Genomic DNA, 15241 nt, shown 5'->3' on the forward strand with positions numbered 1-15241 from the left:
TGACAGGCATCAGAGTGCTCAGATAAGATCCTATTATTCAGACTCATAACTTTGAGTGGAGGAAGATACCCGTAACTGAAAAGTAGAGAAATAGAGATGGTAATATTCAGTTTGTCAGCTGAGTTGGTGATAGGAAGGTGTATCCCAGAGTGATTATAGGATTAGAAGGTTTGCCAATACTGTTAGTAGAACGGGATTTATGGAATGACACCAGTGTTAAAGGTTTCAGTGTTCTGAATGCAGGATTTCATTATTTCCTCGGTGCCTATCAAGTCTAATGTGTGGGAAAATGGAGTTGCTATTATTTAAACTTGAAATCATTTCCGAGCTTCTCAGCATCAGGAGAACTATTCCATTTTGCATCATCTGTTTCTTCATTACTCAGTGATAATTTGTATTTGCCCAGGAGGATTTTCAAGAGATGAATAACACTCTCACCGAGAATTGTGAACATTGAAATTTACGCTAATTCTGTATATGGGCTGTTGTATGAAATTTAAATTATGCCTATTGCAAGCTCCTACATCACGTCTATTCTCTATCAGACAATGCACTTCTACATAGTGGGTTTCTTCCTGAGATGATTATCTGCATCACGAGTACATTTTATTTTATCAGCAGAACAAAAGCATCAGAGGTGATTGAAGTAAATGATACGTGTTTATAAAAGTAACAACAGCAATTGGATGTTGTTTTTCAGTCATTTCCATACATTGTTTGTACATTCCTTCCAGAGTTAATACAGTTTTGTCTGTGTAAAGAGAATAAGTACACTGAGAGAAGATGTGAATGGAAGCATAACACAGTCATATTTAACTTTGGGAGTTTTAAAATGATAATGATGATTAGATAGATCTTCCCATGGCACTTGAGCTCTCGGAACATCAAGTGACTGCCAGCATTGCAGTGAAATTCATTGTCTGCAGATGCTCAATTCATCAGTGACATCCCATCCTCCATGCTTCGGTGACACTTCTTCTCTGTCTGGGCAAATTTCACCCACCCGTGAATTTAAGTTTGTGGCCTCTTATTACAAGAAATTGTGTAGGTCTGAGGTTTTAAGTGAAAAGTATTCAAAAACACCCCAAGTGTTGTGCCCAGTTCTGGAAAGACATTGAAGGGCTGGAGCATGTCCAGGGAAAGGAACAGAAGGGTCTGGAGTGTGAATCCTGTGAGGAGAGGCTGAGGAAGAAGCTGGGGGAGCTGAGCCTGGAGAAAAGGACGATCAGGGGGGACCTGCTGGCTCTGCACAACTCCCTGACAGGAGGTTGTAGTGAGATGGGGTCGGGCTCTGCTCCCAGGAAGCAATGGTCAGGATGAGAGGAAATGGTGTTAAACTGTGCCAGGGGAGGGTCAGGTTGGACATCAGGGTCAGGTTGGACATCAGTATTTCTTCCCCTGGAAAGAGGTGCTCAGGGAGGTGATGATCTTGGAGGTCTTTTCCAATCTTAATTACTCAGTGATTATCTAATTATGTAATAAAATCCCTGCCTCACTTCTGATCTCTGCACGGAATCCCCAGCATTTGATCCAGTGGGGATATCTGGGATGTAAACATAAAACTTGTCTGATATGAGCAGTGGGATGGGAACAGCTGTCTAAGACTGTTCTAGGCCCCTGACATCTCTGAAGAAAAGTGAATCCTACACTATTTGTGTATAATAAATTTACAGCCACTTCATCCCAGGTGACGGGGACATGACAGCAACAAAAATATGTGTGAAATAACTGTGTCAGTGTTTGTGGAACATGCACATGAAAGAAAACAGGAATAAATGGGACTGTAAGTGTTATCTAGACTAGGAATTTTATTTCTCTCTATGTCTGCTTTTTTCAAATAGCAGGTGAAGCTTGAGACTGAACAAAAATAATAATAATTTAAAGCTATCCTATTGTTGGCAGTATGTTGTTTGTACATTGGCTAAAACTAAGCTGCTAAATTGGGACTCAAGTACAGCCATGTGAGCACTTCATTTTTCATGTGTAATTTGCCATTTCCTTTGTATTTCAGCTATCTTAGCTACAGCAGCACAGAGGAATCTTATTTGGGATGGAACAGTGTTACAGACTGGCTGGATTGCCACACTGCTGCTGTTTAAGGAGCATGATTCTGGCTTTCAACATGAAATTGCTCCAAATCTTATTTTGTAGTAGCATGAAATATGATTGGGTGAAGAAAGTAATTTGATAACACGTTTTCTCAACATTCCCCCTTAGTATTTGCTGGTTTTATTCCCTCACGTCCTGCAGTGTGTTATTACCATTGATAATGTGAGATGCAGCCTCCATTTATCTAAAGCAGCTTGGAAAAAAATACAAATAATTGGCGGAGAAAGAGGGGAAAACAGGGATACGACCTAAAACATGCACTGCAAAGACTAACAGTGGTTTCTTCTTGCTGGAGCAGGTGTTCCCATCCCCACCCTGGTGTGGTACAAGGACTCAGTTCCCCTCAGCAGGCTGGAGAACCCCCGGTACAAGGTGCTGCTGAGCGGGGGGCTGCGCATCCACGCGCTGCGGCCGCAGGACGCCGGCATCTTCCAGTGCTTCGCCAGCAACCAGGCTGGGGAGATCCAGACCTACACCTACCTGGATGTCACCAGTGAGTCAGGAGGGCTGGCACGGGCTGCAGGAGGGGTCATCCCTGTAGGTGACCCCACTGCCACCACGTTTCTCAGAGCTGCTTCAGTTCAACCTGCAGAACTCGGAATTCTTGTCAAGGGTAGCTGCCCCAGCTGTAAGGAACCCCAAAATGCCCCAGCACAATCTGCTGAATCGTCTGGAGAAGCTCTCCATGACATCAGGAGAGCTCAGCTTGAGGCTAACTCCCCTATTTCACGTGGCAAAAAGAGATCTTAGTGAAAAGAAAAGCAAAAATTAATTGTGAAATACTTTTATCTTTCCTTCGTTTCCTTCCAATTTCCACTCTAATGTAATTCCATTCTGAACTTGAGCTACTGCTTCATGATTGTGCATGCTATCATTTTATTTGCCTCTGTCTGCAACTGCATTTGGTCAAGGAAAAGAAAGAGAGTTCAAGTTAAATGTCTTTTTTGGCCAAAAAGTCAGATTAAATGGTTTTGTTAATGAAGTGCATGCTTCTCTATGGAAGAATTACAAATCCTAGTAGTCTCTTTTAACAGTGATTATTAACAGTCATTTCTGTAATATTAAACTTCCCTTCAGGAAGCTGATTTTTAGCCCAAGAGCACTTTGCACATACTGACCAGAATTCCTACTGGCCTAAGAAAATAAATCAGCCCCAGTTCAATATAGATCTAGGAAACTGCAGGAAAAAAACTGCAATAAAATGCAACTGGGGGAAAATAAGCGAGAGAGAAACTTAGAAAATGTCTTGGATAAGGCTCAGGTTCTAAATTCTTTTGGCTGACATTTAAGTTTCAAAGTTAATGCCTCTCTCAAGTTGCTTTTCATCTTAAAGAACTCTGTTATGAAGATGAAGGAAAATAGTTTTGTTTATCTAGATTTCTCAAGTTCCCCCCAAACACTCATTTCGAGCTTTATCTTCCTTTTTCTTTAACCTATCTTACTTGTACAGGTACAAGCACTGATTGATTTTTATTTTCTGTGTAGGTAATAAACAGGATTAGGCAATTCCTGGGAGATGAATAAGAAAAGGTTACAGTCACTGCTGAAAGGTTTTCATGTCTTATTGTCATGTCCTTCTCCATGATCAGCTCTATAAAAGAGGGTGTAAAGTAATCCAGTAGCAGTTAAAGGACCTTTCTGAGAGGTGAGGCATTGAGTTGGTTTGAATTTTTGATTCCAGACATCAAGCCAGCCTTCATCCAGCCCCCAGAGGACACCACGGTCACCGAGGGCATGACTGCAGTACTGACCTGTGAGGTTTCAGGGGCTCCACGACCTGCCATCTCCTGGAAGAAAGGTAGCCATTTATCAATGTGTAGAAGAGCTGTAATCCACATTTTCCTGTGCATTCCTGCTACTGAGACCCTGTAGATCCATTCAGAGCCTCCTTCCCCTGGCCCTGTGAGCAGCAGGTTGGCTGTGGGGCCATCGTGAGCCTGGCCTGGGCAGGCTGTAGCACTTTGGGAGAGCTGGAATGGCAGTCCCTGAGCCCTGATCCTGCCTGACACTAACCATGCTGCTCCCCATGTGTTTCAGGAGAGCAGATCTTAGCCAGTGGCTCGGTGCAGATTCCTCGCTTCCTTCTCCTCGAGTCTGGAGGGCTCCAGATAACGCCCGTGTTCCTGCAGGATGCTGGCAATTACACTTGCTGTGCAGCCAACTCTGAAGGAGCTCTGAATGCTTTTGTGATGCTGACAGTGTGGAGTAAGGATAGTGCTTTGTTTAAAGTCTAACTTTAATCAAGTATTAATCAGTTTTTGTTGTACGCTCAGGAAATTTTCATTAGTAATTATGCTTTTCTGGTTAATAGCCTTACTTGTATGATTTAATAGGAATAATGTGTCTATTTTAGGAAGCCTATCACAAATACCCTTTTTGTTTGGAGAATTATGCATATAAATCTCTATTTTGTGAAAGGAAGTGTATTTAAATAGAGCTTCAATCACAATTACAGTTTTAGTCAGGTTTTGCTTTGGCGTCTCACGTTCCAAGTCTGAGCCTTTACCGTGTGGATTTGGCTGTTTGCAGGTGGCTTCTGCCTCCAGGAATCTGCAGGTAGCACAGACCAGTCCGTGCTGGTACTGAGGCAGTGGCCACAGTCACAACAGATAGGATTTTCCTCGCACTTTTGTATTTTTTGTGGCTCTGGGTGCTGTTGGAAGCCAAATCAAAGTGCAGCAGATTTCAGCTAATCCCTCACGCTGCAGACTGGTGTGGGACAGGGCGTCCTAGGAAATGGTTTTGTCATTCACCATTTTCACTTGATCTCTGTATTTTTATATTTCTTCTGTTGAGGAAGTGAGTCTGATCCAAGAGGTTCACCTGTGTAACTCCTAAGTGAGTTCAATTGAAGTGTAACATGGTTTTTACTGCTCAAGGTACAAAATAATGATCCCTGAGCAGGGACTAAGAGCAACTGAAAATAATGAAGATGATGAGGATTAATACAGAAATGTTGTGGCTTCTCTCCTCTCCAGCACTTGAACTACTGATTGTGCTGCTGATGTGTGGTGCATATTTGGCATTTATTAATCCCCAAACTCTGCAAACTAAATCAGCCACATTTTTCCTTTTGAAATTGGGAATACCTGAAAACATTCCTGGCAGTAGCTGTAATGTATTTGTGTCATGTGGCCATCGTGTTTATGTCTTATTGACAATATCAAGTTGGTAGAAATTTCAGGATGCTGTAAACTGAATGATATCCAGGTGTATGGGTCAAGTAAAGGAGATCGTTCCTATTCATTCTCAAAGCCATGGTTCTTACAGGTATTAAAGATAGTTCCTGTTCATTGTACTGCACAAGGGGAAGAAAAGTGAATATAACCTAATGTTTGTGTAGCAGCAGCACCATTATGAAGCCAGAAGTCTTACATATATGCATCAGGAGTAATGCTAAAAATTCCATGCTATTTAGAGTCAGCTTTTGATCTTGCTGATGGTCCCTCCCTTGTGCATGTATGAGCTATCTCAGCAGAGGCTGATTATCTCTGTAGGGATTTGGGGCTTATTAACATTAGCCACATATCTTCCAAGCTCATCCTGGTTGTCTCCTGCCTCAGCTGGCGCTCTCTGCTGCTGCTCCCGTGTGTGACACATAATGGGGATCTTTCACACCGGACCTGGTTGCTGTAGTTACAGCAATTATTGTGTTCTGAGCCTCTAGGAGGGGCTTGATGTTCTGAAATATTTGAGTAAACAACATCTTTCTGATATGGAAGATTTTTCTTCCAGGATCTCCTCCACTGCCCTGGAGTTGATGAGGTTGTAGGGTGCTGTTTAAGTTTACTTCTTTCTTGGTACTTTTCAAGTGTGTTTTCCTTTGTACAGATTTTCCTTGGTCTTGTTTGTGTTTTTGAGCATGGCTTGTTTCCTGACTCAGTGTTTGCTGCCACACACTCATTTAAACTTTAGGGAGTTGCCACAGACACTTGCACAAGCCAAGGGAGAGTTTGGAGACTCTAACCATTCTTCTCCACCGGGCTCAACTCGTGCCCTGTGCTGCTGTGCCTCTCAGTGTGTCACCTGTGTCACAATGTCTGGAGAGGGAGAGGAATCACAGCAGAAGCTTGAAGAGCAGCGTCCCTCTTGCTTTGAATGACAGAGGCTCAGTGGTTGCTCTCTGAGTGAGTAGCCAAGGCAGGAGGCTCTAATTTCACCTGAGCTGTGCTCCTTTCAGATCGCACTTCCATTGTCCGCCCTCCCGAGGACAGCACGGTGATCAAAGGAACCACGGCCACCCTGCGCTGCGAGGCCACGCACGACCCCAGAATTTCCATCAGGTTGGTGGTGGCACTTCTCACTTGTGGGGTTTATCCCAGTTTGATTTTATGAGCTGTATGGATAGCACTAGGTGAAAAGTTTCCAGACCCCAGATTTTCACACCAAACCCCTGATTACTGCATTATAAGGCTGTACACTGTATCATTAATCACATAAATCCCATCTTCCATTTCAGCCTTATGTATTATTTACAATGAGCTATGTTCCACTTCATGACTTCAATATAGCCTTCCATGATTTTACTGTCAAGGTTAATACACTATCAATAAAACCAACTTGTCAGGGGCTGATACTTAATGAGAGTAAAAGCCAAAGAGAAGGAATAGGATTTCAGAAGTGTTTACTCTGGGGTGTATAAAAGCCACACCAGAGATGCCCATGTTTTTGGAAACAACTCAATAACTCGGGCTTATAGTCTGTTCTAACCATGTAAAGGAAAGCAGAATTTGTCTGGACTATTAAAATTTGAATTAGGGCATTTAGACAAAACTCAAAACTTGAAAATAAATTTGCCATAAAAATTAATGTAGTCTGAAAGCAACATAAATGAAATAAAATGCAAGGAAGAGCTTGGAGAGTGCTTGAAGGGTGAGCTGCAGAAAGAACTTTGGAACGAGAAATATGGGAATAAAAATTTCAGTTAGAGGTGAGAAATTGAGTCTGTGGGCTCTCCACACCTCTGTGACGTGTTGGAAGGGTGTTTTTGATATGTGAACCCTAGCAAACCTTCAACAAGTTTCTGATCCTGGCAGTCCAATGTTACTGAGCTGGCCAGAACCCAACATAAACTGCAGAGTTAATGTTCTGGTGGGGGTGAACTTAAGAACTTGGACGTGTATGAGTACTCCATCTTTTCCTTGTACAATACATAATATCTCAGATGGAATTACATTTTCCATTCTGATCAATTGACCTAAAACTTAAATCTATAAAAGGCACTGCTCTTGAAAGTAGCTGCAGGGGCCTGTCAGGTTTATCATGTGATGGCAGGAGCTGATCCCTCCCAGCAAAGCTCAAATAAATCTGTCCTGGTGATCAATAACTGAAGCATTGTAACACTCAGGTACCTCTGGAAGAAGGACAGTGCTGTAATAAACCCATCCAGCAGCTCCAGGATCACAGTAGAGGAGGATGGGACCCTGCTGATCAGCCAGACGTGGTCGGGTGACATCGGGGATTACACCTGTGAGGTCATTTCTTCCGGAGGGAACGACTCCAGGACAGCGCGGCTGGAAGTGATGTGAGTGCTCCAGTACTCCTGCACTGGCTTTCAGCCACCCTCAGGGGCTTCACTAACATTTCATTCTAGGTGTTGTGGAGAGTTAGCAGCTCTGATGTTCTGGTGTGGGTTTTTTTAAGGGCAATTAAGGCTGGTTCATTGCTAATGAAATTGCTTTGAAATGCTCTGATCTCAGGGCTGAGCCTGCACTGAGCAGGAGACTGGACCAGAGACCACCTAAGGTCCCTTTAAACCTGGATCCTTCTATCACCCCATGCTGGAGGGCTTTCCTGTAAAGCCCAGGAGCTGTGCTGTGATGCCAAAGTTTGAAAACAAGAAAATGTTTTCTTCCTTTTAGTATTTTATCTGTTAAACATTTATCAGAATAGCTGCTCCCTGGATGGGCTTAGCTGACTCTTGCATTCTCTTTATACATCATTTTTCAGGAAAAAAAATGTTTTCATGTATGTCTTTCTTTATTCCTATGGATCTTTAAAATTAAAAACAAAAAAATGTTTTAAGTGCCATTCAGGTCTGGAAAAAGATTATAAAAATGTCATTACATGGTTCCATATTTTCTATTTCTGTCATTCCACTGGGGTGAAGTGCACTTCCATTTTATTTTTATCACTAAAAGCAACAGCTGTGGGTTTGGTACATGTGTGGAGCAGATCAAATGAAAAAAAAAATCAACAAAGTAATGTTTTATGTAGAGTTATTTATTTATTTATTTGCTCGAGTAGTACGCACGCTTTAATTTAACTAAAATTGCATCTGTTTCTGCTGGTCATGCCTGATGTCTCTGAGAAGATGGCAATTGTGTGGTTGGCAGTGTAATGAGTTCACCTCTGAGATTTGCTGTGCAGAGGGCTGTTTGATACAGCATCATTCTGACAGTGCCAAGGCTCCATCAGATGCCCATTTTCCAAGAGCGGTCATACATTCTTTTTCTAATTAAGCACTCCTCAGCTCTCCTCCCAGAGTGCATTTTACTGCTGGTTGGAATCCAAGAGCAGAAGACAATTCAGAATATATTGCAGCTCCATAACCACGCTCGCTGTTCTCTGAGGCGGTTTTTGAATGGAGGGCAGAGTAAAGACTGAAAAGAATGTTAAAGCTTGGACTTGGAAACAAAGCTATAAATATGTGCTAAACACTTCAGTAGCAGGACATGATTTCCTAATGCTGGATAGCAAAGGCTGCCCAGTCCAGCACAGGGAATTGGATTTACTTGCAGTTCCCCACTGAGGAGCTTCTTTTATGGTCCATAAAATCTGGGTTAGGAGCTGGTTGGGAGAGGCTCATCCTGTGTGCCCTGCTGAGGCACCCCAGCTGTTCCAGCTGTGTTGGCTGGCTCTCCATGCACTGGCACTGCCTCTTAATCCTGCCTCTCTACTTCCTTTGATGTTCTGTTGCTGATCACCCATCTCCTGTTTTTCCTGGAGGAATTAAAGGAATCTATCAGACCCACTCTTTCAGAGGAGTCAAGTAACTGATAAGTCACTCAATAATACCTTGAATTGTGACATTTCATTTCAAAGCAGGGCTGCAGGTAGTGCAATACTGCCAGGAAACATTGCATTTCCTTGCACCTTTCATCATTATCGTTTGGCTCAGCAGCACAGGTCTGTGAGGAACAGAGATACACGATACAACAGGAGTGAAATGAAGAAGAAAATATGTGGGAAAGAAACGTCTGAAGTAAAGCTTAAATTAAATTCCAGCTTGTATAGGAATGACAGATCTATAAGATTCCCTGTTCTGGATAATTCCATCATGCAGAGCATTAACAAACAGGGCATGCACATTCCCATCGATGAGCACTTCAGTGCCTTGAGCAGCACTAATGGCAGACAAATGTTCAAATGAAGCCTCTCAACCAGTTACAGAGTGGAGCAGCCACCCATGGACAGCTGTGTCCCACACAGCCTTGCCTGACAACTCCAAATCTCTCCCCACCTTTTTCCCCCCACAGGAACCAGCATGTTCCTCCTCCACCTCTGTGCCCATCAAGAGGAATTATCAAAGGCACAAAGAAGTTTCTTACTGATTTCTGTTCCAGCTGATTCAATTATTTAATCTCTGAGTGGTCCAGTTTCCAAATCTCTGAAAAGAAGGAAAGCAAACTCTCTCTTCCTTTGCCTGCCCTTGCTGGAAGTCAGGCTTGGTCAGGGACTAAGGTGGTGTTCCTTGCTGGAAGAACCCGCGTGGATAGCACGGCACAGACATTGGTGCTGCAGACAGGATGGATCATCTTCCTCAGCATGAAAGAAGAAATAAAATATTTGCAAAGGAAAGCCAAGAAACTAATGAAGAACTTGCTAAAGTGCAGCCAAAGGTTACCTTGCTCATCAATTTTGCACTGATGGTACTTGGGCACAGAAACTAATTGCTAGTCAAGATACTCAATTCATTCATTTGTCTTCTCTTTAAATGTGTTTATTCTCCATGTACATCACTCGATTTGATTTGCATGAGGTAAAACATTTGCGAGTGATGTTTCTATTCTGCAAGAGATAGATTTTAATTTTACACTGACTTTGTTTTTCTCCTGGTAGAATTTCTCCACTGTGTATCAGAAGCATTTGGTGATGAGCCCCCCGCTTCTCTTGCATCCCTGCAAGTCACAGAGTTTGATCCTGAAAGTAATTGCATGTTATGAAACATCCCAGCTTCATTTAGCTTTCTTTTATAGTCCTGTAAACACCAGCCTGAAATACATACAGAGGAAAAAAGGCTTGTTCCTAAAGCTGCAAGAGCTGAGTTATCACCATGTATCTCTCACCTGATGGGAAACTGTGCTGATTCCAGCTCAAAGTATCCTGAGGATTCTCAGGATGTATAAAATATGCAGAATTACCACTATCTGTGCCTGATGATACCCACTGCTCAGTATCAGCCTGTCTGCAGCCCATGCTAGAGGATCTCTTTGTTGTATGAATGTGACTGCAAAGTATGGTAATGCTGCATTGTTGGAAAATCAAAGCCCTCTACAAGCCTCTGTTATGTCACAACATATAGTAAAATCTTTTAGGCTCTTTCTCTATGCAAAATATATGGGAAGGACAATGTAATACAAAAATAGGCAATTTATTCCTGGCAGCAAGTTCATCTCCCTTCAGTTCCCTTTCATCAGAGAAAGAGCTATTATTGTTCTGTCTTCTTCAAAAGCAGGAGAGGGGAGCTAACCACTTATAATAAACCCCAGTGGGTTGCCAGGAATGCAGAGTATTGCCTTTGTCAGCCATCTATCCATGAATTTGGATACCCTTTTTACTGGACTATTTATAATTGCCACTTCTTCCAATTTCTTCCCAATACATCCTATAAAAAAATTATTGCTAAAATTAAAATCAGTGTGACAAATGCAGGGTAAGAGATAAAAATGATGTCCAATTACAAATGTAACTTGATACAGATCCCACATCTCTTGGTTTCAATTGCCCATCTCTTCTCCTTTCTCCAGGGAGAGAAAGCAGAAGGAATGTCAAACTTGAAAATATATTATTCCTTCCTCGCCGAAAAGAAGGCTTCTATTTATTTTTCCAAGCTCTCTATTGAGATGTCATCCAAGACTCAAGGTTCACTGCTGAGTCTGAGTGCACTTGATACTCAAAGGAGAAATATCTCCCAGAAATGCATTTGGAAATAAATGCCATTGTGTCTGTTTGTCATTGAAGGTACAGCAGGAGTGTAGGTGTTTTCAGCAAAAAGAAAGCATAAAATTCAAACCTCTTTCCCAAGTCATCTCCAGATCTGAGCAGATTGAAATGGGAAATAAATCTGTGCACTCTGGAACTCAGCAACCCTTTAATTCCAAAATTCCCCGTGTTACAGACCTGTGAGAGACAGAGAGCCTCAAAACTCAGGGCTGCCTTGCAGGAATTGGAGAGGATTCTTTTGCAAGAGAAGCTGCAAAGTCCTGAGCAACAGTTGCCACGTTTGTTAATTTAAACCATGATAAACTTTTCGGAGCAGAGCCATCAGGGCTGAGCGCTGCCCTCCCTCCCAGAGCTGTTATCAGCCCTGGCAGATGAACCACCTGCTCCTGAGCAGCCCCTGCCTGCTGGACCTGACTGAGGGAGTCCATTATAAAACAGGAGCAGGGCTTTTCACAAAGTGACAGGAAAACTTGCTTAATCTCCTGTGCCTTTTTAGTAATCCCCTCCTCAGTCACAGTCTGTCTAATTACCTGCTGTTGGACCATTTTTCTCAGAAGTCTCTCCAAACCGTGTCTGGTTTATTTTTCTTAGCAAATAGTCTGCTTTTAGCTAATTTTATAAAACACTCTGTGTGTTTGCTGAGTGAATTTTTCAGCTGCCCTCTGGCAGTGATGAGCTGACTCAAAACATTAGGGTTTCTGTTTTGAGCATGTATCATCTGCAACTGGCTAATATTTCTCTCCCAGATTGTCACAACGACTTCGTGTTCTTTTCTTGCAAATGCACTACTTTAATTGCTTTGTCAGAGTTCCCTCGGGTCACCTTGGTGGCAATGCCATTAACCCTGGGGTTATCTATCAATTACAGATTTTAAAGTGTCCATGCACATATTTTGCTATCACATAAAATAAGTTTTGGAAAACTTGGCTCCGTGCAACTCTTCAGCATTAGAAAAATGAGGTTTTAAGATATTCTGTATTGAAAAACTTCCACATATTTCCTGTTGGGGCTTCAGTGAACAAAAGAAAGATAATGGTGGAATTACACTTTGTGTGTCTGGCCAAGATCTGTTCAGTGCTCTGGGTGTTACTGCTCTAAACCTCATCCACTTTCTTGGTGCTGACCGGTTCTAGTCTGAGGTGCTCCTCACCCTGAGAAAGGGCTGAAATTAGAATGCTCTGCAATAATTTCTTGGGTGTTGAAAGCAAGGAAAAGTAATCCTCTTAAAGGAAAAATAGAAGCGATGATCTCTTTGGGGAACATGAATATTCATGATGGTGGTACAGGTCTCATTTATCATCCCTTCCACAGGGTATGTGGCAGCAAATGAGAAGGAGACAAAGTGTAAGTGCATGCTCAAGTAGAAATTACTACTTTTTAATCTCTGCTTTTGCATACTGCAATGAGAGAGAGCTACACTCCTGTGCTGAAATGTCTTTGTAGCTTTAAATATTCATTCCTGTCCAGGTGTGTTTCTTAGGCACTTGTTCTGTCTGCCTCGAGGGGTTTAAATCTGTGAGCACCATCTGTTGCTGCTCAGCGTGGACACGTTTGGGTAGAGACAAACCCAATATTGGTGATATTTGTGGACGGGGTGTCCTGGATGGAGGCAGCAGCTCACGCTACTCAATCTCTGTCTGAACAGAAAGTGCCCATTTCCCTCGTGCTGCTGCTGATTGTCCTTGTCAATCTGAGAGAAAAAGCTCTAAACCCAAATCCTAAGCAAACAAAACCCCAGGTTTTAACCCAGTCTGTGCATTTAAAAGCAGGGAAAACATGGAAAACCAGGAAAACTCTTTTTCAAAAGTCTTCTGAGTCTTATGCACTTGGAAAAAGAGACTGAGCATTAATTGTGTCATCTCTGTCTTCAAGGGAGCTGTTAACTGAGCTCTTCTAATGTATGGGACATCAAGAGTAGCAAATGCACACCTTGAAAATACCCATAATATACACCAGGAGGGCTCACTGGCTGCCCAGAGAAGCAGACACAGGGGGATAATCTGCTGTGAGCTCCCCCTCAGCCACTCCTCCCACACTGCTGCTTCTGTGGCCATCATCTTCCAGGAGGAGCCACAGCCCCTCTCTCTGAGCTCTTCCCCAAGGGACTGGTGATAAATGAAGTGGGGACTGGGACTTGTGTGAGCCATGTAGCAACAAGACATTTCACTCTTCCCTTCAGTAATTACCTTTGCCAGCTTAATCACAAAAACTTTTCCAACCAGCTTGCCTAGGACATAATGATAAATTGTGGTGGAGGTTTAATGTTTATTATAATTTAATGTTTCATTCAAAATTAAGCATCACACTCCTGTAGTCCCTGGGTGAATGGCCATATCTTACACCCCCACACTTTCCAGTGACAGCCACACTCTGTCTCCCAGGTCAGCTGCCCTCCTGCTTTGTTTCCAGGTTTCTCATCCCTAAACGTGTTTATCCAAAATTTCACAGTGCTGTGTTCAAAATCTACTCCCTCTGGGCCCACACGTGGTCTTTGCTGTGCCTGATGTTTGTTCCAGCCCCAAAGTGGCCACGTCTGAGCTGTCAGTGCACGCCCAGAAAGGAGTGAGAGCAGTCAACTTAAACTCCTCACCATCAAGGCATCTCAAGCAAGCAATTTAATGAAGTTGAGATCTGAATCACACCCTGAGGTGTCATTCCATGTTTACTACAGAAAGAGCCTGGGGTCACCGTGCTGCTAATTTGGTTCTGCGTTTAAAGTCAAATGAGATGAGACAAGGCTTTGAGTCTCAGGTTTAGCCTTAGGAAATATCAGCCCCTCTTGCCTGGAGAGAGGTGGGCAGGGAAGTGCCTTCTGCTTCTGGTGCCTCATTAGCTGTGTGTTTTTCTTGCCACTCTTTGGCTCTTCCAGCAATTTTTTTTTTTTTTTTTTTTTTGGTGCTAACTCCACAGTGTGCACCCATCAGAAAGGCGTAAACAAAAGCATTCACGGCTTAACAGAAAAATAATAAAACTATTGTCTGGCTCTCCATATGTTCCTCAATCTTCCAGTAGAAACAGAAATCCAGGACATATTTATTGTTCTGGCTTGGAGCCAGAGCCTGTATTTATTTTGGTGAGTGGCTGAGGAGTTGCGGTTTTTAAATAACTCTGAGCCTTCAGTGGCAAAATACATCACAAGCAGGAATTGCTGCATTTTAAATCTAAGCATGTGAGTGCCCTCATGGCTTTCTGCTCTGGCCTGAGCTGTGGAAGGGTCACCCTCAGCCTTCCTGAGGAGGAAGGCAGATTGAATGGGTAAAATCCTGCCCTCCCTGCTTTTCCTTCACTCCCAAATCCTCGTTCTCCTTAGGAATCAGGATGATAAGGAGCAAAAATCACACTTAAGTATAATGCTGAAGGGCTTTTATCTCTTAAAACACATCAGCATTTAAGGGTTGCAGCAGAATTTAGCGTTCTCACTTCACCATGCAGCTCCCACTTTCAGCCAATGGGTGCAAATGAACTGTTTTTCCACAAATTTCCTTTATGTGCAGAAATTACACATTTTAATTGAGCTGCTGTTTTATTTTTGGTTTTGAAATGTTTTATGTTGTATTTCCATGGGGTTTCTGCAGGCATTTTCACTACATTTTATGGTTGGGTGCTTCCAAAAAAAAATCCTTATTACAGGGAGGAAGGATTCTACCCATGACAGGATAAGCCTGAATCCGTGAGTAAATCAAGCTGTTCTGTAGCCTAAGAATACATATGGTAATTTTGATTAGTCGCTCTGTGTGGATAGTGTCAATGTCTTCTGCTTCCCTGAGTATGAAAAATTCCATGTTAAATCATATCTCCCATGTGTTTTACTGTTTATACATATCACTGCTGTCACATTGTAGGACATCATTGTAAGACGGGAGAAAAAGTGAGAGAGGGAATTTATTGACCAACTTGCTCAGTCACAAACAGGATGAAAATTGGCTTTTTGCCACATTTAGCAACATGTCCATTAGCTGTTCTATCC

At 42.6% G+C, this 15241-nt stretch overlaps 1 protein-coding gene across 4 annotated transcripts in view; it reads left to right on the forward strand.

The window, feature by feature from the left end:
• Positions 1-15241, forward strand: part of SDK1 (sidekick cell adhesion molecule 1) — a 384276-nt gene that overhangs the window by 242015 nt on the left and 127020 nt on the right. For all 4 annotated transcript variants that reach the window (XM_030229673.2, XM_030229671.2, XM_030229670.2 and 1 more), the window contains 5 exons: positions 2408-2602; positions 3791-3907; positions 4147-4314; positions 6290-6392; positions 7457-7633. In XM_030229673.2, the coding sequence (XP_030085533.2) occupies positions 2408-2602; positions 3791-3907; positions 4147-4314; positions 6290-6392; positions 7457-7633 (760 nt within the window). The remainder of the gene's footprint in view (positions 1-2407; positions 2603-3790; positions 3908-4146; positions 4315-6289; positions 6393-7456; positions 7634-15241) is intronic.

This window comes from Serinus canaria, chromosome 14 (genome assembly GCF_022539315.1).
Source record: "Serinus canaria isolate serCan28SL12 chromosome 14, serCan2020, whole genome shotgun sequence".
Lineage (NCBI taxonomy): Eukaryota > Metazoa > Chordata > Aves > Passeriformes > Fringillidae > Serinus > Serinus canaria.